The 26,900-nt window shown below is 40.7% G+C and overlaps 1 protein-coding gene across 2 annotated transcripts in view; it reads left to right on the top strand.

Annotated features, from left to right (window-relative positions):
- DYNC2I1 (dynein 2 intermediate chain 1) overlaps nucleotides 1-26,160 on the top strand; it is a 53,340-nt gene extending 27,180 nt beyond the window's left edge. For both annotated transcript variants that reach the window (XM_063452661.1, XM_063452659.1), the window contains exons 15-23: nucleotides 6,201-6,363; nucleotides 15,243-15,350; nucleotides 15,705-15,766; nucleotides 15,881-15,932; nucleotides 17,319-17,379; nucleotides 19,629-19,728; nucleotides 22,767-22,898; nucleotides 24,043-24,266; nucleotides 25,369-26,160. In XM_063452661.1, coding sequence (XP_063308731.1) covers nucleotides 6,201-6,363; nucleotides 15,243-15,350; nucleotides 15,705-15,766; nucleotides 15,881-15,932; nucleotides 17,319-17,379; nucleotides 19,629-19,728; nucleotides 22,767-22,898; nucleotides 24,043-24,266; nucleotides 25,369-25,531 — 1,065 coding nt within the window. In that variant the 3' untranslated portion in view covers nucleotides 25,532-26,160. The remainder of the gene's footprint in view (nucleotides 1-6,200; nucleotides 6,364-15,242; nucleotides 15,351-15,704; nucleotides 15,767-15,880; nucleotides 15,933-17,318; nucleotides 17,380-19,628; nucleotides 19,729-22,766; nucleotides 22,899-24,042; nucleotides 24,267-25,368) is intronic.
- The last annotated feature ends 740 nt before the right edge of the window (nucleotides 26,161-26,900 follow it).

The raw sequence follows: 26,900 nt of genomic DNA, 5'->3' as shown, positions 1-26,900 counted from the left end.
TATTATCTGTATTTATCTTTTTCTAACTATCTTAATTCTTATGCTCCTTACTGGGACTGGTTGCTTTCCAGCAACTTCGCTCCCGGTTCTTTCCCCTTTTCCGTCAATTCCATTCCGCCCTCGGGCGGCCCCAGAGCTTTACCGGCTATCGGCCTTTTTCTCACTCAGTTCCCGCGGCTCGGCTCCAGCCGCGGCTACACTCGCGGCGGCCATCTTTAATCCCGCATCTCGCGAGATTACGGACGCCATTTTGTGAGTGCCGCGAGGGACACACAGGAGCTCCCTTCACGGATTTTTGTACGATACTGTCGCTAAGGTCAGTTAAGCTTAAAGCTGTTTAAGCACTTAGGTATTTTAACCTGTGCATACTTGGGGTGCTGCCCTTAAATTGTGCTGCTACAGAGGTCGCTTTGTGGCCACCTCTACAACCTGGGTGAGGCCCAGAACAAAAAATCCCAACCAGTGGTTTGCATCCTGCCTTACTGGCACTATCTATTACTACTATAATTTCTGGCATTATACTCTGCCTTTGGACAGAACGCGGAGGGTATAACCTTCCCTTTCATACCACTACATACCCTGCTGGGGTATTATATATATTTACAACCCTGCTGGGGTTATTTGGTTTTCTCAAACCATTACCTTTTATTGAACCCTGCTGGGGTAATTTGTACTCTGTACAACGAAAACAAATTATTACACCCTGCTGGGGCTCGCATAAAGATATCACAACAGCTTATTTCTGTCACTATACAACATACTGACCTCTATTATACGCCCTGTGCCAAACATATTCAGGCATTATGGAGACCTCTCAGACAACAGAGCTCCAAAATATGGTAAACGAGGCCGTATCCGCCTCCATGGAGAAAGTTCTCTCCAAAATGATGGCCTCTGGTCCCGACAAGAGGAAACCATCAAAAACCCACACAACCCGCAATGACTCAGATTCTGACGAACCAGAATCACGCAAAAGCCCAGAAACTTTCACGGGCAAACGCCACTGGAAAGGCGAAAAGGGTCTCCAAAACCCTATTAAAGGCAAAATTCCCGCCAAACGCGCTAAACCCACTATAGCCACCACCCCGAACCCGCAACATGAGTACTCTTCAGATGAAGAAGAATCGCAAGCTAAACCCATGGCCATCATAGATGAATGGCAAGCGGATGACTCAGATTCCAACGAAGACGCTTGGGATGCAGATTCAGGATCCCAATCCTTTTTCCCACAACACACGTTCACGGGAGAACCCCATGAACCAGACAATGCGGAGACCCCGCAAGAAGATGAAGACACTATATTAGACCCGTTGGGGCAAAAACTGTTTGACCCACGAAAAATACGACACCCACGCTCAAGCGACTGGACACCGCCCGACCACTTAGCGAGGTTCCCGCACCTCTGGTTACGGAAGTCCATGGACAAGACAGTCCGCAACCGCTTAAGGTCGGAATGCCCACGACCGTTTTTACCTGACCGCGTTGCGGACACTCCAGAATTTGACCAGGTGATGACCACCTTTATGTCGCGAGGTGGCCGCGACCCACGCAAAGGTGTGGAGAAAGGGTTCAGAGGGGTACAGGATAAACTCCTGGATGCTGTGGGACCATTGTCCAGAATTATGTTTTTAGCTGACGACGCCCTAACCAAAGCCGATCAATTTGACGCTACTATGGTACGAGAATGGGCGCATGATGTGCGGGAATGGGCACAAAGGTGCTTCTGTTTTGTGGGTAATGCCAATGTCGCCTTATCTTCTGAGCGACGCAAAGCAGCACTTCTCCGCATTGACGGGAAATTGGTGGAGTTGGGCACCAAGGAACTAGGTCCTATGGCACAGGGCAAGCTCTTTGGAGAAGCTTTCCTAAAAGAGCTAAGCAGACATGTAAACGTCTACGCATCCTTAAACAAGGCTCAGACTTCTATGCGTAGAGTCTTCAGACAAAACCCTACCAGGGGTGTTTTTGGACGGGCTGGCCGCCAAAGGGGCCGTGCTGCCAGCCGCTTTTGGCCTTCAGGCCCCCGCTCTACGAGACCCCAACCTTTTTACCCAGAGGCGGGATATCGCCCATACTCCTACACTCGAGGCGCAGACAGGGGTCGAGGACCACGCACCCGAGGCAGAGCTCGTTTTTCCTCAGGTAAGCAACCATTTCACTCATTCTCCTCTCCCCATGCATACAGCAGGTCGTATATCCCTTTTCTTTCAGGAATGGACCTCCATCTCCACGGACGCATGGGTCCTTCAGACGGTACAAGGCTACGTCATAGACTTCGTAGACGAACCACGACAGACGGAACTACCACGTCCCATCCACAGCTCAAGGATAGACACCTCTCTCATCGACGACGAACTTCAAACCCTATACTCGAAAGGCGCGATCGAACCCGCCTCCGACCCTCTAGGCTTTTTCAGCAACATCTTCTTGGTAAAGAAGAAAACGGGAGATCTTTGGCCCGTCATAAACCTACGACTACTCAACGAATTCGTTTCTTACAACCACTTCAAGATGGAAGGCATACATCTTCTACGAGACCTGCTACAAGACAAGGATTGGTTCACGAGATTAGACCTCAAGGACGCTTACCTATCAGTTCCCGTCCACCAATCCTGCAGACAATACCTTCGTTTCCACTGGCAAGGCCTTCCCTGGCAATTCACGTGCCTCCCCTTCGGCCTCAGCTCGGCCCCATTTCACCAAACTGATGAAGCCCGTGGTCGCACATATTCGAGCGCAAGGAATTCGCTGCATCATATACCTAGACGACCTCCTACTGTTCTGCTCAGACAGACTCAGACTGATACGTCACACACGGTATACCACGGATCTCCTGTCATCTCTGGGCTTCATAGTGAACTTTCAGAAGTCGGCTATCTCCCCGTCACAGACGGTACAATTTCTGGGATTCGAGATAGATTCCATCTCCAGCACCCTACGGCTGCCAACAGCAAAAATCTCAGCCATCCGCAAGGAATTACGCAGAGCCATCCGCTGCCACACCATTCCACTCCGCGCCCTTGCATGCATAGTGGGACTTCTCTCTGCTTCCATTCAAGCTATATTCCCGGGTCCACTTCACTACCGGGCGATGCAACGTCTCAAAGCTTCCTTCCTCAGGGAAAACCCCTCTTACGACCAGCTGGTCCCGATGACAGAGGAAGTCAGAGACAAACTCAGATGGTGGCTGGACAGCATGGAGGCGTGGAACGGCCGAGCCATCTTCGGAAAGGCTCCCGACATGATACTAGAATCAGACGCCAGCCTCTGGGGATGGGGTGCAACGAGCGGAAATATATCGACAGGAGGCGCCTGGACATCCCAGGACCTCAACTTACATATAAACTGCCTAGAACTTCTGGCGGGGTCCTTCGCCATCCGAAGCCTAGCGAAGGACAAGTCGGACTGCTGCATCCTCCTCCGGATGGACAACATCTCCGCAGTCCGCTACATCAACCGCCTAGGCGGAGCCCGCTCCCGGCTCCTATCAGAAATAACGAAAGACATCTTCAACTTCTGCCTACCTCGCAACATCTCCCTCACGGCGGAATACCTCCCAGGAGAGACGAACCTCACAGCGGATTGGTTCTCACGCCACTGGCGGGACACCAGCGACTGGAAATTGGATCCACAAATCTTCAACCACATCGCGGATCGCCTAGGACCACTCCACCTAGATCTATTTGCGTCCCGCAACAACAGACAAATGAAATTATACTTCAGCTGGCTCCCAGACCCGGAGTGCGCAGCAGTGGACGCATTTCTACAACCATGGCCAATCACGGGAGCCTACGCCTTCCCTCCTTTCGCCATGATAGCGAGGACCATACACTACCTGAAGAACCAGCAAACCTCGCTGGTACTCATCACTCCACTATGGAGGGGACAACCATGGTTCCCAGATCTCCTAGCTCTATCATGCAACGATCCTCTCCTACTACCTCATCATCAGTACATTCTCACAGATCCCAAAGGCAATCCGCATCCTCTCATCCTAGACAATCGTCTCCATCTGGTGGCTTGGACGCTTTCAGGGGCTCCTGGCAAGTCGGCGAACTATCGCAGGCTGCTAAGGAACTACTATGGGACTCATGGGCCCCTGGAACCAGAAGATGCTACCTATCCGCCTGGAATTCTTGGTCCACTTGGTGTCTGGAACGAAACTTCGATCCATTTACGGCCACTATTTCAACCATTTTGAACTTCCTATCTCACCTATTCTCATTGGGCCGATCCTACAGATCACTAAACGTAATCCGTTCAGCTATTTCAGCGGCCCATGTCCCCATTCAAGGGATCCCGGTGGGAAAGGACCCACTCGTATGTCGACTCATGAGAGGCATTCGATTACAACGCCCCCCAGGGCCGAAATATTCTCAATTCTGGGACGTCGACGTTATCCTCCGATTCCTGAGAGATTGGCCAACTAACGACAGACTCTCCCTCCGTCAGCTATCAGCAAAACTCACAGTCTTGCTTTGCCTGGTCTCCTTCCGCAGGGTCTCAGACATTCGAGCTCTGGACATAGACGCTTTCTCAATCTCCCCTGAAGGAGTTACATTCCGGATATCTCGTCGCACTAAGACGGACTCCACATCTGTGTTTTATCCTTTCTTCCCCACAGATCCACAACTCTGTGTCGTCTCCACTCTACAACAATACGTGGAAGCTACCCTACCACTCCGATCCTCACCATCAGGTCAACTCCTAGTGTCATATGTTAGACCACATGTCCCCATCACTACCACCACTCTAGCAAGATGGGTTCGCTGGCTACTATCGCTAGCCGGCGTTGACACTACGTTTGGAGCCCACTCGGTGCGCATCCTCAGCCTTTATGGCGGGCGCTTCCCTATCGGATATCCTACGCTCCGCAGACTGGTCTAGAGAATCTACATTCCGCACCTTCTATTTCCGACCGAACTCCGGTGCGGCTATGTCTCTTATCCTACAGCGTTAAAAATGCAAAATAGGAAGCCTCCTGTCATGTGATAAAATTGAAGATTATGCTAGCGCTAGTGTACTTATAATCTTAATTTTAATAATGACAGGAGGCGAGTATTTTACCACCCTTCCCACCCGGAGGAGGGGAACTACTCTAGTTATATTTCTTGTCTACATCTTTCCTTTCCTGTTGTCTAATTTTTTCTCAATGTTAATGTGTTTGGCTTAACATATCCATTATTATCATCAGCCTATTAAACTACTAGTAGATTCCACACAGAACTCGCAATTATTATTATTAATGCAATATTATCCGATGGATCACTGTCATGACTACAAACAGTTGTAAGACCGGTGCCGAACCTTCTCATATTCTCCTTTCAGTTTAACTTCGCAAAGATTGGGAACATCTACCACATATCCATAGGATTACGGCTCATATTTCAAAGACCAAAGACCCTATTGGACACTTCACCTGTTGGTACCTGTTTTTCTACTCAAGCCAAGAAGTTCATCACTCCCGTTAAAGACTACTACTGATGTTCATTACAGACTTTATCATCAACCTTCTTCCCTGTTCCGATGTCGCTCCGAAAGAGGGGGAGGAGCCTGTTCACAGGGACTATATGCTCACTGTTTTGCATTTTGATTGGTTTAAATGTTTTCACTTTCTTTACTGCTGTGGAGTTTAGTAAAGAGAGTAATGCAAAATACTCGCCTCCTGTCATTATTAAAATTAAGATTATAAGTACACTAGCGCTAGCATAATCTTCAATTGTTTAAGATCCTCTCATTTGACGATATTGGGCAGACTAGATGGGCCAAATTGTTCCTACCTGCCATCACATTAAATGACACCTTTGATTTGTATTACATGCTTTTCACAAATGTGTTATTGTGTTGCACATAGAACTTTAATTTATTTCAATAAAATTGATACTATTTGCTCTTTGTGCTAGCTGCATTATCTTGAACATGCTGAAGGCACCCATGTGCAGAAAAGATGTACTTTGAGCACTTCGTTTTTTTTTTTGTATCTCTTTGCTTGAGATATCGCTCTACAGATTAAGGACTCTATATACTTAGGAAATCTGGGGAAAAAAAAGATCTGCTATATTATCACATTATTATTTGCAGAAAGTTGACCAATATAAAAATATTTGTAAAACACACCTTAGATGAACTTACAGTTTGTCTCTGTTTTTAACTAAACATAACTTTTATATTATTCTCTTAATGTTTACATTGTATCGTAGGTGGAGTGCTGCTGTTTCGGACCTGGTAAAGTACCCCTTGTATTTGCTGGGACAAAGGATGGCTCTGTTCTAGTCTGGGATCTACGAGAAGACACCAGTATGCATCAGAGGATGACCTTGTCAGATACCTGTTGGCCTTTCAGATCAGCCACATTTTCTACTGGTCAGTAGCATGTCCTTTTGGAGGTTGGATTTAGGGTTTTATATAATAATTGTGGAACTGTTCCACCTTGACACCAGAGGCTAGATGTATTAATTTAGACATTTGCAAAAAAAAAGGAAATATTTACTTAAATACTCCCTATGAGCTGAACTCCCCCAGTATTCCAGCGCGACATCTGGCCCTGACACTTTGGACTTGGTGAATAGATTCCTAAAGCACGTTAACTTGCTGAAGTGCTTTGTGCCTGAAGAAGGTGTCTTTTTTTTTTTTTCATTTTACAAACTGTACAGATTTCAATCGATATTGACACTTTTATAAATAAACCTTTTACACCCTCCTGGCTGTCAATCAGACAACCGGTCCCATTGCTTCCTGGTTGTTTAGCTCAGTGGAGCTTAACTCATGAGGCAGCAATTGCCCAGAGCATATGTTTTGCAAAGACTTCTCATTGAGCTGCATTGGGAAGTCTGTGCTTGGACAACCACAGAAAGTTGGGCGGGGTTAGACGTGGAGGACTTGCAAAGGTTGCAGACAAGAGAACTGCATCTTTTGCAAGTTGTTTTTAGATATAACCCTAATTCCAAAATGTAATTTCTCTTTTCTTAATTTTTTTTTTATTTTTTTGTAGCAATTCAGATACAGGGTTTATATACACTGGGTAAACATGGCACACAATGGAATGGACAGAAGTTTACTGGATACAATATATAGTATATAATTATAAACGAGTATAGAACTTGATGGATTAATAGTGTCATCTGATAGACTAATGTCAATACTAAACTATAATCGGGAGTTATAAAGGCTTTGCTAACATAACGTTCAGTTGCTGCTCAGTTAGGAGGAGATATCACTGTCATCGTATCTAAACAAGCCTACTAAGTGGAGTAGAATTTAAACTTAAGTATTTCAGCCTCTTAGTTTGTTTTTCCTTAGGGAATTACTCTATGATTGTGGTAGCTGGTTCGACTTGTATAGTCTGTCCCAAACCATTTTCAAAATAATCCTAAACCTAACTAGAGTTTCCTGAATTCTATGCACCATCTCCTTCCTGGTTGCTTGAATATTGGACAACACTAGATTAAGTGGAGGGGGAGAAGGAGACTTCCAATGTTTAGCAATATTCATGCGAGCTGACAGAATGACATGTAACGTTCATTTTTGGATTGATCCAAAGAATCAGTGTGGCAACATATCTAGGAGCAAGCATGTCAGATATCTGGGTATCTCAGAACCTGTAAGGGACTTAATGACTAAGATGACTTGTAAACAGTAGGTTGTCAGCTGGGAGCAATCCCAAAAAGTGTGTGACATGGTGCCTTCTTGTGATCTGGACCTCAAAAATAAATTGGTTATATTGGGGATAAATGTGAACCAGGCAGGTTGGGACCAATTACTATCTAAAAAGCATCTTCCTACTAGCTTCCCTATGATTTAAGTATTTGGAGATACTGGTATTGTCAATTCTAACTCATTTTCCCACTGTTGACCATAAAGGAAAATTGTTTCATACTTACCATAATTTTCTTTTCCTGATTATTATTCATGGCAGCATTTACTCATGGGTTAGCTCCTCCCCTCACAGCAGAAAGGACAGGAAATAGAACTCGGAAACTGGTATAAATAGATCCTCCTCTTTCCCATCAGGCAGTCTTTGTAACAAGCTTCACAACTCTTATAATATATGGGTGGGAACATAATGCTGCACTGAATAATGATCAGGAAAAGAAAATTACGGTAAGCATGAAACAATTTTCCTTATTCCTGATCAATCATGGCAGCATTTACTCATGGGGAATACCCAAGCAGTATATATAGAGGGAGGGACAGAGTTCAAAAACAGCTAATAGCTAAAAAAAAAAACATTATTGAGCTGTATAAATCTTAGAAGACTTTACAAAGCCAAACAAGAATCAATAGGATATTGTCATAAAATCTGCTCAGATAAGTTCATTTCCCCTAGAGGCTGCAAGGGCATTAACCTCCTGGCATTCAATATCTGAAATATCCTGAATAGATATAGAGTCAGATAGGAATTAAAGGAACAATATAGTTACCTAAATTACTTTAGCTAAATAAAGCAGTTTTAGTGTATAGATCATTCCCCTGCAATTTCACTGCTCAATTCACTGTCATTTAGGAGTTAAATCACTTTGTTTATGCAGCCCTAGCCACACCTCCCCTGGCTATGATTGACAGAGCCTGCATGAAAAAAAAAAACTGGTTTCACTTTCAAACAGATGTAATTTACCTTAAATAATTGTATCTCCATCTCTAAATTGAACTTTAATCACATACAGGAGGCTCTTGCAGGGTCTAGCAAGCTATTACATTGCAGGGGATAAGAAAATCTTAATTAAACAGAACTTGCAATAAAGAAAGCCTAAATAATGCTCTCTTTACAGGAAGTGTTTATGGAAGGCTGTGCAAGTCACATGCAGGGAGGTGTGACTAGGGTTCATAAACAAAGGGATTTAACTCCTAAATGGCAGTGAGGCTGCAGGGGCATGTTTTATACCCCAAAACTGCTTCATTAAGCTAAAGTTGTTCAGGTGACTATAGTGTCATGAGGCCATGATAGCCTAAGCTAGAGAAGGATAATGTCATTCAGATATAAATTTAAAACCAAATTGATGACATCATCAAATCAGTACCTCGACAAAGGCATAACTTCCAGAGATCATACTGGAACAAGCAGATAATGTTGGATGAGAACGGACACACCATGCTATTAAACACGGGGAGAATTACACTGAGAATCCTACTACTTTCTGTATATCCTACTATGATGCATTTATTAAATACGATTCACACTGCTTCCTCTTGCCTAGTGAACTACTTACCTGAAGCTACAGGAACAAATCAATATCTGCCTGTCAGAAAGAGGCAGAGCCTAGTAGAGAAATAAGAGTATGTTATTAAAACACTGCAACAATGACCCTATGTTGCAAAAAAATAAGACTCACAACAATACATCACACCGTGGATGAATTGATACCGGAATGATCAGTCACAGTAGAGGAATAAACCAATAACATTATTAGGAAAAGGCAAGAAGAATCATACACAGATTAGTTGAGGAAAAAAATTAATATCGGTATGAACCGTAGAATTTGTGGCAACTATTAAATTATAAGGAGGCCAACCATGTCAGTACCTACATTTGTAAATAGTACAGATTATGCCAAACAGTATAATCAAATTTATTAGAGACTGTTGTGCAACATAAGTAAGAGATATGTAATAGGCAAGATACTGATGGGAAGGTGGTAACCAGAGGCACATTATACATTGTGGCAACAAACATAATAAGCAGGATAGTAGAAGATATTCAGTTATCCTTATGAGAACAACAACCGCATACTTACCTTCAGATAGTGATTAAGTACTTATGGCAGAGCCTATGGTGATAATAAGCAGCTTGTTATATCTGCAAGATATCAACACCAATCCAAGCATATAATCCACACGCATTAAATCAATGCAATTTTAGGAGTGACCATAACTTATACCGTTCTATCGCCCACTTAAAGCCACACGTTGGTTGCAATTCCAGATATAAGGACTGTGTAATTGATGGGTTATTTTGGGTATCTGCTAGTATACCTATAAAGAAGGACAAAACATAGTGCAAATATTGCTACAGAACTAATTTAAAACTTTCGATGGTTAATATGCACTCACATATTCCAGGCAAAATAAGCGTGTTATGGGTGCCTCCCCTTGGTGGAAATGGGGGGTTTTTGTTTGATTTTCCCTCTTCCAGTGATAGCCAATATGGGATCCAGGTCAGCCAAAGATTCCAAAGAAACAGCAACCAAAACGGAATACTCCAAAGGCAATTTATTCACTTACAAGGATTTTAAGAGGGTATACAAAAAAATGAAATAAAATAATAAAAACAAATATAGATAAAAGGTATTGGTCCTACGCGTTTCGTCCCTATACAAAACAGGACTTCCTCAGGGACCTTTTTTCAACAGTTATCCAGTAATAGGTACATCAAGTAAAAAGCAGCTGCTTTTTACTTGATGTACCTATTACTGGATAACTGTTGAAAAAAGGTCCCTGAGGAAGTCCTGTTTTGTATAGGGACGAAACGCGTAGGACCAATACCTTTTATCTATATTTGTTTTTATTATTTTATTTCATTTTTTTGTATACCCTCTTAAAATCCTTGTAAGTGAATAAATTGCCTTTGGAGTATTCCGTTTTGGTTGCTGTTTCTTTGGAATCTTTGGCTGACCTGGATCCCATATTGGCTATCACTGGAAGAGGGAAAATCAAACAAAAACCCCCCATTTCCACCAAGGGGAGGCACCCATAACACGCTTATTTTGCCTGGAATATGTGAGTGCATATTAACCATCGAAAGTTTTAAATTAGTTCTGTAGCAATATTTGCACTATGTTTTGTCCTTCTTTATAGGTATACTAGCAGATACCCAAAATAACCCATCAATTACACAGTTCTGTTATACGGTTATCAGCTGGGAGATAACCCTGGGAAGCAGTGTACCTATCAGCTAAGTTTTTATTATATATATTTTTTTTCTTCACGGGTGTCCGTGTGTTTGTTACCAGATATAAGGACACCTGGAAGAATCCCCATGAATATCAGAAGAGAGGTCCATAATGGAACTACCTGTTCAGGGATGTCCTCTATTGTTCTGGTAGCAGGTGAATTTTACCTGAAATTCTGGTAGAATGTTCTGGGCACTGGAAAGACCTCAAATACTTGCAATACACAGTATCAAAATTACCTGGAGCATATGAGCCTAAAAGAATACCTTTATTGCAGAAAGGACATTATAATGTTCCCCTTCACAACAGGGGAATCTGTTAGAGGTTTCTGATCATTAACTCCTTAAGAACCAAAAGCATGCCACCCCTGACATATACTAAAAGGGATTGCTAAACTTTCAGGTCCCCAAGGGATAAAAGAGAATACTGAATATACATTTTATGCTTTAAGGAAATGTACTCATATTTAAAGAATAAAAAGTTATGACCAGGTGAAAGAAAAAAACAATATTAACAGCTTTGAATCAGGTAAGGGCACCTACTTATGAGATTAATAGCCCAATTCGTGCTCCTGCCACCAGTATGATCTACTAAGCTGTGCATCAGTAATCGGCATATATCTGAAGGTAAAACACTGCCACCAAATTGAAAAAACATTCCCTATCTTGATCAGAGAGGAGAGGATACCTGGCAATAGAAAAACTTTTGTAGAATGGTCTCCTGTATAATTACATAGGTGTGCACACAAAAAAAAGCATTGATTCTGTTAAACATTACCATGCTCCATTTTAGAAAAACAGGTCTACTTCTCTCCTAGGAGAGGCACTTAGACAGGTTCAGTAACTCCTGCAATCTATCTGAAGTGGTAAAATGTGTTAATTGCTTATCCTGAAACACCTGTGGGAGAAGGAATCTAATACAAAGCCAAAAGCAGTATGTTTCCTTATCTACGTCATTAAATAATTACTTACCCAGTACAACAGTGCATTTGTATTTGCTAGTATTGGGCAGTGTTACATTTCAGGGCAAAACAGACCTTAGATCATTTGTATATATTAAATCTACGAATGCTGTGTATAAATTGGGGTTATCTAATACTACCAACCTGCATACAGATTATATGAATCACATACATTGTGGATGTTTCTAACAGCACCTTATGCCCATATATATCAGTTACATATACTGAGTCTGTTCAAACAGTAATCATACATAGCCTACCTCTGCTATATACAGTGACACTATGCCTGCACACATATTAAGAATAAGATTATATGAGTGAGATAAATTGAGGCTGTGTTTTAACAAAACTTCATGCACATATTATACCACTCACATATACTGAGGTTGTGACTCACAACCCACACATAGAACCAGTATTAGATTAGACTCATAGAGGATGTGTCTTTTATCATTCACATATATTGTGTTTCCACTAATACATCAAGCATATAGTGAACAGATACACTGAAGCAATGTCTCCCCCCCAACTTGCATGTAGAGGACATATACTGAGGCTGTGTTTTCACAGCGACTCAGAGCATATAAAGAACACACACTGAGTCTCCCGGTCAACTCATACATAGACAATTAGTGGATATATATACTGAGGCCGTGTCCTCATAGTAACTCATACATAGAGCATATTCTGGACACACACTGAGACTTCATACCAATTCATACATTAGAGCATATAGTGGAAACATACCAATGCTGTACCACCACCAGTTCATGTACAGATACTGAGGCCCAGTGGTCTCCTGTGCAGTATATTCTTCCACTGTCTGCAGAAGCCTGCTTATTTGTGATAATGCACAGATAACAGCAATCAATGCCACATACCTTGATAGAAACAAGTGTGCGTGTGTGTGTGTCATATACATGTGTGTACTTCAATCAGACATCCAAGAAAGTTCTCTTACCTTGGATATTTCTCTGTGTTCAGGCTGTGGAATTCCAGCAGACTTTATACAGCCATGATATCCATTATCAGCACTCTTTTTTGCACAATGCCTCCTTGCATTATCAGCACTACTCTGCACAATGCATCCTTGTATTATCAGCACTCTCTTGCACCAAACATCCTTGTATAAACGTACCTAAATGCTCACCACACAAATCTCCTAAATGTGACCTATTTGTTAGAAGGAAGCCTAATGAAAGCAGCTGGGAGGGACTGAAAGAACAGAGACCCAGGTGCCTATACTAGTTTTAATCTAAACTTCTAATGCACTTACCTGAACCGTTGCAGGCCTGTGTTTCAGCGGCAAAATTGGGATTTGAACAACTGACTGCCTAAACTGTTTAAACTATATGCTTCCATCTGTACCCCATATGCCGTTCATCATCACCATACAAGGTGGAATACATAGATAGAATAGGTATACCCCGTTAGTCACCTATGGAAGTGCTGTTTACTGTGTCTTCAGGGATAAAGGCTTAGACTCGGCTGGGCCTCATGTATGCAGTGTACCGCTGTCATCCCCTCAGGGAGAGAGATAGGTTAGACTCCTGATTGTTGAAGGAGGTACCCAGGCTGGCAACTCTTACACATGTGCTGTTTGCTGGGTCTTCATGGATAATGGCTTAGACTCAACTGGGCCTCAAGTATGCAGTGGACTACTGTCATCACTTCCGAGAGAGATAGGACAGACCCCTGTTTGCTGAAGTAGGAACCCAAGCTGGCAACTCTTACCGATATGCTGTTTGCTGGGTCTTCAGGGATAAGATGCTGAACCCTGGCCTGGCTTCATGTAGGCAGTATATCACATACCTCCCCTAAGGGGGTACCCAAGCTGGGTCTTCAGGGATAAGAGGCTGAACCCTGGCATGCAGTGGACCATTTTCATCCCTTCAGGGAGAGGTTGGGTCCGACCCCTGGTCACTAAAGGTGGTACCCAGGCCAGCCACTTTCATCTTAGTGAATTTGCTGGGTCTTCAGGGCCTAGAGGCTTGGAGGCTGAACCCCGGCAGGGCCTAAAAAATATTGCCTGGTGAGCATAAAAGAAAAAATCTAGGCCTGCATAAGCCGACTCCTTCCAAACTGCTGTGAAGGACAGGAAAAAAGACTGCCTGATGGGAAGGGGGAGGATATACTTATACCAGTTTCAGAGTTCTATTTCCTGTCCTTTCTGCTGTAAGGGGAAGAGCTAACCCATGAGTAAATGCTGCCATGAATAATGGTCAGGAAATCTAGGTTCTCCTGTGTCTGGGAATCCAATATGGTCTTATAACATGCAGACAGTGGCTTGCTACCAGTTTTCCTCCCCCAAACACAGGTTGCTAAACACTGTGAGTGCTGTAGGATTTGGAATCGATACACGATTGGCCCTACTAAAGCCAGCTAGGTTGTGCCTTTGACATAGTGTTGGAAAAGGGACTAATTACACCTACAGATAACCATCTGGCAATGGGAAGATCCTGTAGTATACAGAATCTCCAAAGAGGCAAACAAGGGAAAATAATTCGGGATCAGTTTTGGTAGCCATCTGTGCCAGTGTGATATTGAATGTTTAGTAGTTGGCAATACGGACCCCCAAGGTGCTAATTGTGAACCAAGAATCCATATTAGTTGATTGACAGATGAGGAATCTATTCTATTATTTCTGTATATGAATTCCATGTGCGCTTGTACGATCCCAGGTGCTGCTGAAAGAACATATTTTAAGCCCACACTGCCACATACTTTTGGAAGACAAGTGACCAAAACCGAGCTGGTGCTCTACTTGGATTGCATGTAACATCTACCATAACTATTACCTTGAAAGATACGTCTTTCTGACTCTTCTGACCATTTTGTGTATGGGAATGTGAGCATATCAATAGCCCTCATTTCCTCCTTTGATCGGTAATGCCAGTACCCCATAGAGATAAATTAGACCCTGAGAAAAATAAGTAGGATCCAGAACTAAATGTTGGAAATCCTTTATATGAAACATTACCCACTGAGGAGTATGCTGTGCCTATAGTCACTGCACCCTGTACTGTAGAACAGTGCAATACACCAGAGCCCCGTCACAGCTGCTATACCTGGGACAGTGGGCAGGTACTCCTGGAGGTAATTTGACATTTTGATGACCTACCCTACAGCTTTTCATAATTGTGTGATTGTTTACTGACTCAATGAACCAATATTATCTGATGGTTATGTAAAGGACTTGAAAGGACGTTGAAATGGTAATATGTTTGGCTGGAAAGCAGAGGCCTATTTGCTACTGACATTTTATTTTGATGTTTATGCCTTTGTTTTCAGTCATGTAGGCTGAGAAATTATCTAAAAACCCACTCTTCATTTAATTATTTCTTGTTGTTAACAGGATGTATTGATATGAAAATGTGTGCCTTTAATCATTGCAGATGGAGTCCTGTCAAAGGTAAACCACTCAAGCCCGATAAAAGCAATCGAGCCAGTTCTCAGTACAACGTTTAAAGAACACGGCATAACAAGATTTACTTACCAGGAAGGTACTTGGAAAACATTGCATAATAGTATTGACTGATCATCATAGCTTTCACATAAACTTTATCGCTCTTCTTTGGATGGTTAATAGAGCTCTCTCTACATCTGTCTGTAGGTCTGTCTTTTTACCTAGTTGTCTGTTGTCGTTTCTCTCTCTATTAGTTTACCTGTTTGTCAGTAGCTCTATTTGTCTTTCCCACCTGTCTATCTGATTATCTATTGCACTCTCTCGATTTGTCTAGAAGTCTGTCAATGTAGTTGTCTGTCTTTTGCATAAAAGGAGCACAATATACTTATTCATGCAGTTGGAACATTGCAATTACCTATTTAAATATCGTTAAAATTATTTCTCTCTACAGACACATCAGGCTTGTCGTTCCATATAGCAACATTAGATGAAACTGGACATCTTATTTTGTGGGTGAGTCTGCCCAAATTTTTTTATTTTTTTTTTTATTTATTTTTTTACATATTCTTATTTAAAAAAAAAATCCAAATATAAATAACATAATGTCTCATTCTGTCTCCTTCTCAGGTTGTGGTTGAGTTAAGAAAAGATGACTTGGCAGGTTCACAAAATGATTTAGGCAAGTATTTACCGGTATTTATGACTTTTTTATTTATTTTTTATGATTCAATATTAAAATGTTTTTTGGGCTCATCTTATCTTTAAAGCTCAAAACAAAACCAGTTTTACTCATAAACCATTGATATCCATAATGAAGAAGAATGCTGGAAACACTTTCTTATTTCTAAGAAGTAATATCTGGTTATTTTGTGTGTGTTTATATATATATATATATATATATACATTTAATTAATACTGGGCCAGTTTGAGACTGAGCTTTTAAAGTATATTCTAAATATCATATTCTTTATTTTTCCATCTTTGCTAAATTGTATAAGGTGTTAAGACTGAATGCATTAAAGGATTATTCCAACCTCCATGGCAACTTCTGGTTTTAGTAGTGGTCATAGTGTTAGGAATTTGTATGTGCAGCGTTTCTGTTCGAAACATACAGAAGCATATGCACTTTTATGCCAGCAGCTTATTATATCCGTGGCACACATGACTTGGTCTGCCTAATGTCAGCGCACAAGTTACATCTGTCGTCAGTGCTCGCTTGTAGTCCGCTTCTACCCTTGCAGGCAACACTTAGATTGCTAGTGAAGTGTAGATATCTCCTCTCTTCCAGGGTGCGTTGCCTCCCTACATTGAAAGATATATATATATATATATATATTTTAAAGTACCCTCCCCATCCCAGCTCAGAGTAAGCATATGCGTTCAGTTGGTGAGAACGGTTTAATCAAATGCTTCTATATTGGATGCTTTTGATTGGACCACAGAGAGGGAAGGAGTGATGTGCAGTTATATGGGACGGGGCATAGAAGAACTTTGCACGCCACTTGAATTTCAGTAAGTTATATCTTCTTATCATCTTTTACGTTTTTACTACTTTTTTACTGTTTTGAATAATAAAAAAGGGTTGGACAAACTACAAGTGACCAGTAGGGCATTTTAAAATAAACGAAAGATATCATAAAACAGTGTTGGAGTAACTCTTTTTTAAATAAATGTGATTTGCAAAACTGGCAATTTTTGTACACTGTTGCTATAGCAGTGTGAGTTACGTGTGCTACTTCACGTTATCACAGCTGTGTCTCTTGTTACAGTTTTGTCATTTTATATATATATATAGCCTGCCGATTGTGCAATTGTCCCTCTTAAAATGTCAAACCCCTGCGTCAACTTCACCTGTTAGCAAAGCTTGTGTCATTTGTTAGAAAAAATATAAAGTCTGGTCTGTGTAGTGAGGCTCTCTGCATTGTTCCGGTATTGCTGTGTGTAGGTTTGACTCCATATTTGTTAGATTTCTTTTTAATTATTATATTTTAAAATTAATATTTTTCATGTTTAAGTAGAGTAATCTGTGTATTAATTTACAAGTTTTAATGTTGACTTTTATCAGGTTTAATCCCAGGAGGCAAAGTAAAGTTAGTTCACAGTTCTTCCATATTTCTTAATGACAGGTAAGTGGCGATGTACCTCTCGTGACTGTCTCTACGCACTTCTTGTTATTTATTGGCATTGCATGGCAACTTTTGCACAGGCCAGTAGGTATGATTGCCCTTTGCCAAATACCACTCCGTGGCACAAAGCAGTTTACTGCAATTGTCATCACTGGAATATTATACATATAATTATTTATTTATAAAATATTTTACCAGGATGGATACATTGAGATTTCTCTCGTTTTCAAGTATGTCCTGGGTCCACAAAACATTGCATTGTTACTATAGGATAGATATTACACGTAGGGTTACTCCATCCAAAAAAACACGTTTTCATAAAACACTTGTTTTCATAATTTAACCATTCCCCATCTTCCCTGCCCCCCTCCCAAACTCGTGGGAAAAAAATACAAAGTGCCTAAACTTACCTCTTTTCCTAAATTCTCCATTCAGGCTGGGGGAGGAAGCTTACTGCTGTTTGCTGTCTCACAGCAGCATGTTGCGTGTGTGCTAGCGTTAGATGCCAATTTTGCACAGGATTGCTATTCTCCTGCCCGGACCTCTTTTTCTGATTTGACTGAGTCCCAATAACCCCCCCCCACCCCCCCTGTGGCTGCAGAGATGTTAAAGTGAAATTCTGTACTTAGAGACTCACGGCACTATGACCTCTTCAAATCACTTAATTGGTAGTGGAGCAACCCTTTAAATCAGTACTTTAATCGAACACTCTCAGCATCTTTGCCAGTATAGATTATTGTAGTGGTTGTGATGCATGGATTCTTTTTTCTTTTTTTTTTTTTACCCGAACTACAAATCCATTTTATAAGGGAAGGTATAGAGATAATTGTAAACAATAATTTCTTCTGGTTTTTAGAATTTTTATCTCCAAAAACAGGGCAACGCAATGGGTACTAGGTTCGCCACAAGCTATAATAATCTGTTTATGGATGACTGGGAATCAGACACTATCTGGGGAAATCACGCCTGGTTGACGAACCTAGTATCATATTTCCATTTCAAACTAATTTTATTGAACAGTATTTTAAAAAAAATCATATTTCACATCAATTTGGTATATAAAGAAATCAACATTTAACAATAGAAACGAGTAGAAATAAGAAGAGAAGGGGAAAAAATAATGATAAAAAAGAAACCAAAAAAAAGGGTGGGGACGGGTACTATCCAAATGTATAATAAAATAGTGGATTTGTTCCTGTCAAAATATAATACAGAGAGTAATATAACCAATTGTATGTCTAAATATATTGTATATCAATATGTAACAGGGCGTGTAGAATTGTCTACAGGAGAAACTGTATATATAAATTCTACTGCAAATTCACTTTTTGAGGTGAGGGTTTGCGCAACGCCAGTTCATACCTTTTTGTTATCGAGCACTAAAATGAGTGCTTACTTAATGGTAAAGTAGTAGACTTCCAATAACAAGGTATGATTGACGTGGCCTACCATGATTAGATCAACTTTACTTGATGTCTTACGGAGATTTTTGAATAAACACACCTCTGGAGAGAATGTTATAATTGACGGATCTTTTTAATCAGTAAATGTATTGCAATTTTACACAGTGCCACCATATATGTGAAAGAGTACCAAGGCCTCCACAACCCCCCAGCACCTATCTGAACATTTTGTGTTTATTTTATGAAGTCTTGAAGGGGCTAGGTGTTACCAGTATATCATTTTGTAGTGATTTTCTATATGGTTGGAACAGTGTGTGATCCCTTTGAGAGATGATGTGAGTGCAAGCTTTTCCTCCAGGTCCCATTGCAATCTAATCTGGTTTGGGATCTTAAACTGAAAACAAAAAAGAATAACGTAAGGAGATCATTTATTGATTTGGGTGACATAAATACATTTTTTTCAAGGTTCAAAATGTATTTTTTGTAGGTTCAAATTTGTGGTCAAGTTTGGGGATGTCAAATTGCTCTTGTAGGATCTTGGTAATTGCGGAGTACCGGGGGCCCCAAATCACATGTAATTTAAAATTTTTCAAACGACATTAGCGAATCATTGTTGAAAAAAACTATCAATATGGTTTATGAATTTGGAGTGCCAATCAGTCAAATCTATTTGTGGATAATAATGATTTAGGATAGAAAGTGGCATAGCTCTTGACTATTCGTTTGGTGCAGTAATCCTGTGTTTTTATTTATTTATTTTTAAATTCGAGCAGTTTTGAGCTGTTTCAAACTTTTAAACTGTTTACCATTATTCCACTGATTGTTCTGTCATTTAAATTCCCTTAGCTTTTTCCCCAAAGATGTTTTGTCCCTGGGACAGCCACAAACTCTGAATATTAAATTTATGCCGCAAGACTCAAACCATTTCTTCATTGGGACAGATATTGTAAGTAATGCAAACTCAATCATATCTATGCTCTATGAAATTTTGTATAGTGTTATCGCATAAGATTCTTCCATGCATCAGCAAACACTATTTACCCGTGTTAGTCTCATGCAGCAAGTAAATCTGTAGTTAACATATTTCTGCTGCAAAAGATACAAATACTTAATACATCTTTAGTCTAGACATTCCCTCCATTCTGACACCTAGTTTTGACATTCCCTTCCAAACCAAAGGCAATTTGCGATGTAGTACTTAGCATTCCTCACTCAGTGGCCATCCACCAGCGACCAATCAGGGTATCCTTACCTACTTACATCTTTTTCCTTTTTTTCAATTCTTTATTTTTGACGTGCATGAGAGTAACAGGCATTCTCACTATGCCGCAAAAGCAAGACAAGTGTTAACATTAAGCTTAACAGTGTAGGCATTGTAGCGGTACTTACCCTTTCCAGGGGCCGGCCAGGGTCCTCTGTTCAAGCCGCGCGCGGTCCTGCTGCTGCACGAGCCGCGCACGGCTTATCCGACGGCTGTTACAGGAAGGCGGGCAGTGACCGCGAGAAGCGGTCACGTGTCCCGCCCGACTCTAAGAGCGCGCCGCGGCTATCGGGCGCGCTCTTAAAGGGACAGTGGATGCCTAAATTGGCAAAGGCCTCCCATTGGTCCCTGTCATGCCACACTCCCCATACACTTACCTTTTGGGGGCGTGGATATGACAGGGGCCAATCAAAATAGATGTTAAGATATATACTCACCTTTCTCCCTTAGTTCCTTGCCCTATCGTGGTTTCTGTTTCAGTTCCCTTTAGCGCTTGTTGTGTTCAGTTGTGTTCCTTCGTACTTGACCTTGGCTTTGTTTTTGACTACGTTTTCTCTTTATCCTTATCTGTTCTGTTTGCCGGCTTGCTGTTTACTGTGTACCAGACCCCGGCTAGTCCTAGTTTACGCTGTCTCTTTGTGCCCTTGACCTCGGATCGTTCCTGACTCTGTACTCCTCTCATATACGTTGAGTCCGGCCATTCTAAGGTCCGGTAGACGTATCTCCCCTCTGTGTTGTCTTCTGTTGAGTTGTCTTCTGTTGAGTTGTCTTCTGTTGTGTCTTCTGTTGGGGTATATTTTCATTACAGGCATATAGGCAGAACTGCGGACATTTTTTTTTTTAGGAAATAAAGAGTGGTGCACGTTTTAAAACATAGATACAGTTTAAAAAAAAATAACATCAAGCTTCATCATGTAGTTAGTACCAAATAGATAGTTACCACTGGGTTAATGTACGATGTAACAGCATGTAGGCATAAAAGTTAAGGCATAATATCTGAGCAATACAACTGGATCTATTGTACTACAAGCAGTGTGGTATTTTTATATCTGCTGTCTCTTGTGGTTCAGGTAGCAGGTCGAAACATAACAAAATAATAAGACATTAGGCATTTTCACGTGTCACATGAACTCAGCTGGGTGGCAGCATGACATTCTTATTCAAGGCTTGGTTCTCAGCCAACTCCTATGCGTGGCAGGCTTGGCAGATATTCGGAGAGAGTAGATCGGCGCTACGGCAGCGAGTCAAGACTCCCTTCCTGCCCGAAACCCCATTAGTGGTCCTTATCTCAAAACCTCGGACCCAGTGGTTCTCACAGTTTGAGTCCCGATTCGATTGGTGGTCCTCCGTTTAAGTGGGTGAGATGTCGGGCTCCGACCTTGAGGTTTCTTCAGCACATGCTGTCTCTTTTTGAGAGGAACCGGAGCTTGGCAACTTGCATCGTCAAGAAGTGGGGGCACTCGAACCGTGTATCTCTCCCCTTTGGTCCGTTCCTGGAGGAAACATGCGCTGCTCCAGTCGGGCCCAAAAGTTTGCAAATGTCGCCTCTAACTTCAGCAAGACACTCTTAGTGGAGTCAGGCTGCTCACTGCATTGCAGCAGCATGTCTTGCTCCTCTGTGGTAGGCCAATCTGCCATCTTAGTAAGCGTTGTGTCCAGTCAGGCAGTGTGAGCTATCCTGAACAGAAAGTACCTTGCAGGTCAGCCCAGTGGGGACCGGGATAACCCCCACCGGTCCGGGGGAAGGGGGGTGGAAGGGAATAACAGAATACTGATTCCACATAGTCGGCTGTAGAACTTGGAGAGCTGTTGCCTCTCCTCTGTCCTATCTCGCATTGGCCACAACACCTCGGCTCAAGAAATCCGGGCACCGAGAAGCTCAAGCGTGGTATCACTGGGATCACCGTTGTCCCTTTTACATGAAGATCGCTATACTGCAGCCAAAGAAGCGAGTTGGCCGGGAATCACCCTCGAGTATTGAAGCCAGGCGCGGGAGCAACACGCGTCTGGTACGCTTGGCAGTCAGGCTCCACCCCCTCACTTACATCTTTTACTCTATTTCACTTACAATTGGATCTCTTATGTCAGGACATCATGAGAGTCGTTTTTCTTTTTTTGTTTGTTTATTGTTCTATTTTCTTTGGACATCACCAAAGCTGTTATAAGAAGCTGTTTCTAGATGAACTTTCTTGCAAATTATAGTCCACTGAAGAACCTTCTTTCAAACGGAATGCAGACAATTGTAAGAAATATCTACTGTACAAAACTAATGTAAAATGTTTAAGAACTATGCAGGAAGCAACACATCAGCTCTAAGTTGGTTCCACAATAGTTCCAGTAAAAGACACAGTCCTTAAATCTTTAGGGTGAAATGTGGCTAAATGGCATGCAGTAAATAAATGTGTGGGCAAAAAGATGTTAGTAAGCCCAAGGTCTCTAAGGGATGTTTCCACACATTGAAGGCAGGTAAAAGTGCATAGTACTGGATTTAAGATAGACATGCCATCCACTGGATGTAAGTACCCATAATAAAATTAGAGTTTAGGTTTTAATTGACATGTCTAATGCAGATGGCAGTATAGATTTGTTTGAAGCCAGTATACAGAAATGTCTGCTATTCTCTGGAGCTGTACGAGGATCTCTATTGCTGTTTAGCTGATAAATTCCTTTTAGTATTTCAATGTTTTTCCTCCCTTTAATAGCAATGTATATTATTTCATCAGGGGCTTGTAACTCATGGCACACGATATGGATTAATAGAACCTCCAAAGCACTATAAACCCCTTCACAGTACGATCCGACTGTCAAAGGTCACCACCATCGATTTCTCGCCATTCGAAGTGCCTGCATTTCTGGTAAGACATGCCAACTGATTTATGACGACCCTGTGTAAGATCCCTGTGACATGTATTTAATGTGACGCATGTTTGGACCACTCACTAGAGAACAATTCTGGATATTCTCATTATATGTTCCTATAAACCCCCATCACGTATTTATTTATGTAGTTCTTTAAAAGAGACAGATGAATAACATATTTATTTATCGAGTGCTGCAGAAGTAGGAAATGTTAGACACATTTATACAGGAGAGGAGGAAGGGCGCATTCTACACAAACTTTGCTATAGCTCTATCAAAACTACATAAAGCTTGTTTAGGTAAAAAAGAATTGCATCACATAGAATTCCCATTTTTAAATAGTACCCAGTTATGGCCACTCATAATGTAATCTTGTTTTTTCCAGAGAAGTGACCGTTCATATTTAGAAGCACTTTCCTTTGACCAGCACATATTTAGAAGCACTTTCCTTTGACTGTTCATATTTAGAAGCACTTTCCTTTGACCAGCACCAGAACAGCAATCAACAAAGCATTCTCCCATAATTGCCATAATATGCTACAGCAGTGGTTCTTAAACTTTTTTTGTCAGGGACCCAAATGACATGCACTGTACTAATTTAGTAACCCATTAATCAATAGGAAAATTAGCTCAGTCACCCCATTATTCATTGATTATGTAATATATCATTTAATGAGCAAAGTACTTTCATTAGACTCTTCCACAGTATAATAGAGAACTTCTATGACTTTATTGATGCATGTGCTTTTGTTAAATAGCATTGAGTGTATACAAACTCAACTTACAACTAAACCATGAAGTCTAATTTTTATATTTTGTCTTAAGCTCAGCCTTTCCTTCTTCTCAGGTCAATATAATGAAACCTGTCAAGTTGGAATATATTGATATCTATGTATCTGTGCTTTGTGCCCCCTTGCTATATAAAAATACATTTTAATTTATTTTATATTATTTTTTTTTTTCTCATGATTTTGTCTTTTGTGTCAAACTAGCTGTCTGTAAATGTATAGTGTAGGAACATTATGTATAATAAATAACAAAGAACAGTAACTATTGCTTGGGTTATGTATATTTTCTGCATTCTATTATACACATATAAGAAATGTAACGAAGATATTTTTTTGGCTATGCATTTTTAAGGCTGGATGTTCAGACGGGTGCATACGATTACATACGACGAGCGTGCAGTTTCCAGTTATGCAGTGGAATGAGAGCACCAATGGACAGTCAGTTACAGCTCTACGTTGGTCACTGACAAGACCAAATGTTTTCTTTGTTTTGGATGCTACAGGCTGCATTTACATTTGGGATTTGTTACAGAATGATTTGCAACCAATAGCCAAAGAATCCACGTTGTCTGATCAGTAAGTATAGAGATGATTATCTTCTGAATATTCCTGTGTCATCGGTTGCCTGTAAATGTCATGAAAAGGCAACCACCAAACCAAAAATTGTGTTTTAAATGGATTACTGACAAAATGATTATAACTGGGGCTTTGTAAACCAGTGTTCATTTTTACCTTTACACGGCTTAATTGATCAACTGATGTCACAGCTACTTTAAGAGCAGCCTGGTAGTAACCTCTAAACCTCTTTAATTGTAGAGTTTGATCAGGGGCCAATAGAATTCTGCCAGACAGCATGATTTCCCTCTGTACACATTACATGTGTGTTTGTGCCTCTTTCTTGCTGTCTGTGCGTTACAGAGAGGAAAAACGTTTTCTGTACTTCTCTCTGGAATGGAATGAAGAGACACTCAATTTGACAGCTGTGAATGTGTCTTGAAAATGGCAGTCTCCCACATCTGTGAAAAGAATATCAGTACAATCCATTAATCCATTGGTTTTATAGGTTTATTGTATAAAATTGACTTGCATGATAGCTTCCTGTCAACCCATTGTTATAAGCTTTGTCCTTTGCACCTCACAGTCAGCTTTTAGAAAGCAAACAGTAGAACAAACCGCATCTCATGGGAAATAGAAACCGGTTTTCACAAATTGTTGGTGATTTTCAATGTTTGAGTTAACGGTAAAAATTCAAGACGTTCAATTTTGGAGGGCCTTCCCATCCTGCATCGTCACACACAGCATGGCCATGCCGAATACAGCTCATACTTCTCTTTGAGAAGCACTGGATTCAGTCTTTTTCTATGAGAAGCACCAGATTGTTGAATTGTTGCTATTGCAAGCATGCACCATGGGTCTGCAATGCTCACCGTGCTTGCATCGGGCTGCAGACAACAGACTGCTTTGGTGCTGGATAGTTGTTTTTTTTTTGTTTTTGTTTTCAGGGGGGTGGGCAGTAATCTTTACTTAAAAACAAGTGTGCTGTTATAAATAAAAAATATTTTTTTTTGTAGCATAAGAGTGTTCCTTTAAACATTGCACAAAATAAGTGTGTATTTAGATTGTGGAAAAGTATATCTCATAATGTCATTTTTTTTTGTTTTCCTTCCCAATCCTGCAGAGTTCTAAGCATGGCCATTTTTGGTGAACCAGAAAAGAATAATGGTCTGATGGGTCTAGCACTGGCAAGAACCTCTGGGAAAGTGGAAATTCAGTATATCAAGAAGAAATGGGCAAAACCCCAGCCTAAGGACAAGGACCGATTCTCTCTGTTGTTACTTTAGAACATTTTTGTTACCTGTTTTATATTTGTATATAACAACTACAGTTTGTATGATAAAACTGAATAAATTATTACATATTCTCATATATATTTTTTTTATCAACATCTTTATTTGTATTCAGAGCTTTATATGTTAGAGGTGTAGAAACTGGTGCTTACAAAGCTACCATCAAATGCTTTGCATCAGAAAGATATGAAGTTGTAATATTTTTATATTGGTGACATTTTGTGCCTGTATAATATAACTTGAACTGAATGGAGAACATAAAAGTCTGTGCAAGGCAGGTGCTCTGAGCAATTGCTGCCTCTTGAGTTTGGCTCCACTGAGCTAACCAAACCAGGAAGTAACAAGACCTATTGTCTGACAGCCAGGGGGGTTGTAACCAGGAAACCACTTACTCTGGTTTCTATGACATTAAATGCTCTCAACCCTGCAGGTCTCCTTTAACAATTTTGCTGGTGAAGCCCAATGAGTTCAATTGCAGATGTGGCTGAATGTACTAAATTGATTGCCCCAACTAGTTATTGTCGGATCAGGTTTTGGTGAATCTATAATAAATTGATATCAGTGACATTTTTGTGTTGTATATACATTTTTTTTTAGTAGAAATGTATATATTTTTTCTGGCACTTTATGGACTTTTTTTTATATATAGTTCAAGTGGTGTGTAAATAAAATATTACAATTAAAAGGAAAATGTGTGTATTTTTGTGACATCACAGTGTTGAAAGTACCCATTAAATAAGTAGGTTATCACAAAATCTTTTTTTTAAAACTGATTTGGTAAAGTATAATTTATCAGTAGATTCTCAAGTAAAGTAGTAGGTTTTCAGGCTGAGTTAGAACAAGTTTATCAGGATACTAGCAATATTCCAGGCTGAATCTGAAGAGCTCAGGCCATGTGCAACTTGCTCGGTTGGCTGTCAGACCCTGCGCCCAGTGAAGAACCTGGTATGAAATGGAATGCAGACAATGTCAAGGAAAAACTACCTGTACACAATACCTTTTTATAATGCTTGAGAACTATGCACCACATGTTTCCTTTATAATACTGTACACAATGTTCTAAATCGTATAACTTTATTAAATAATTTTAACATAAATGTTAATATAACAAGAGGACACATGTTAAATTCAAATATGTTTTTGAGGACTCTTCCTTTAATATGTTTATCATCCAAAAACCTGTATACATTATGTTCATTTTCTAAAAATATCTACAAAGAATGATAAATGTTTAAATAAGCAAATGCCAAAGGGGATGCAAGGCACTGTATATGCAGTATTTGTATAATAAAGCCTAAACTTCCCTTTTAATAGTTACCAATACGTCCTTGCAGCTGTAAGAAAAATGAAAAGTATAGATTTA

The sequence above is a fragment of the Pelobates fuscus genome, chromosome 4 (assembly GCF_036172605.1).
Source record: "Pelobates fuscus isolate aPelFus1 chromosome 4, aPelFus1.pri, whole genome shotgun sequence".
In the NCBI taxonomy this organism is placed as follows: Eukaryota; Metazoa; Chordata; class Amphibia; order Anura; family Pelobatidae; genus Pelobates; species Pelobates fuscus.
Note: the sequence above shows the minus strand (reverse complement) of the source record. Positions and strands in the feature narration are given on the sequence as shown.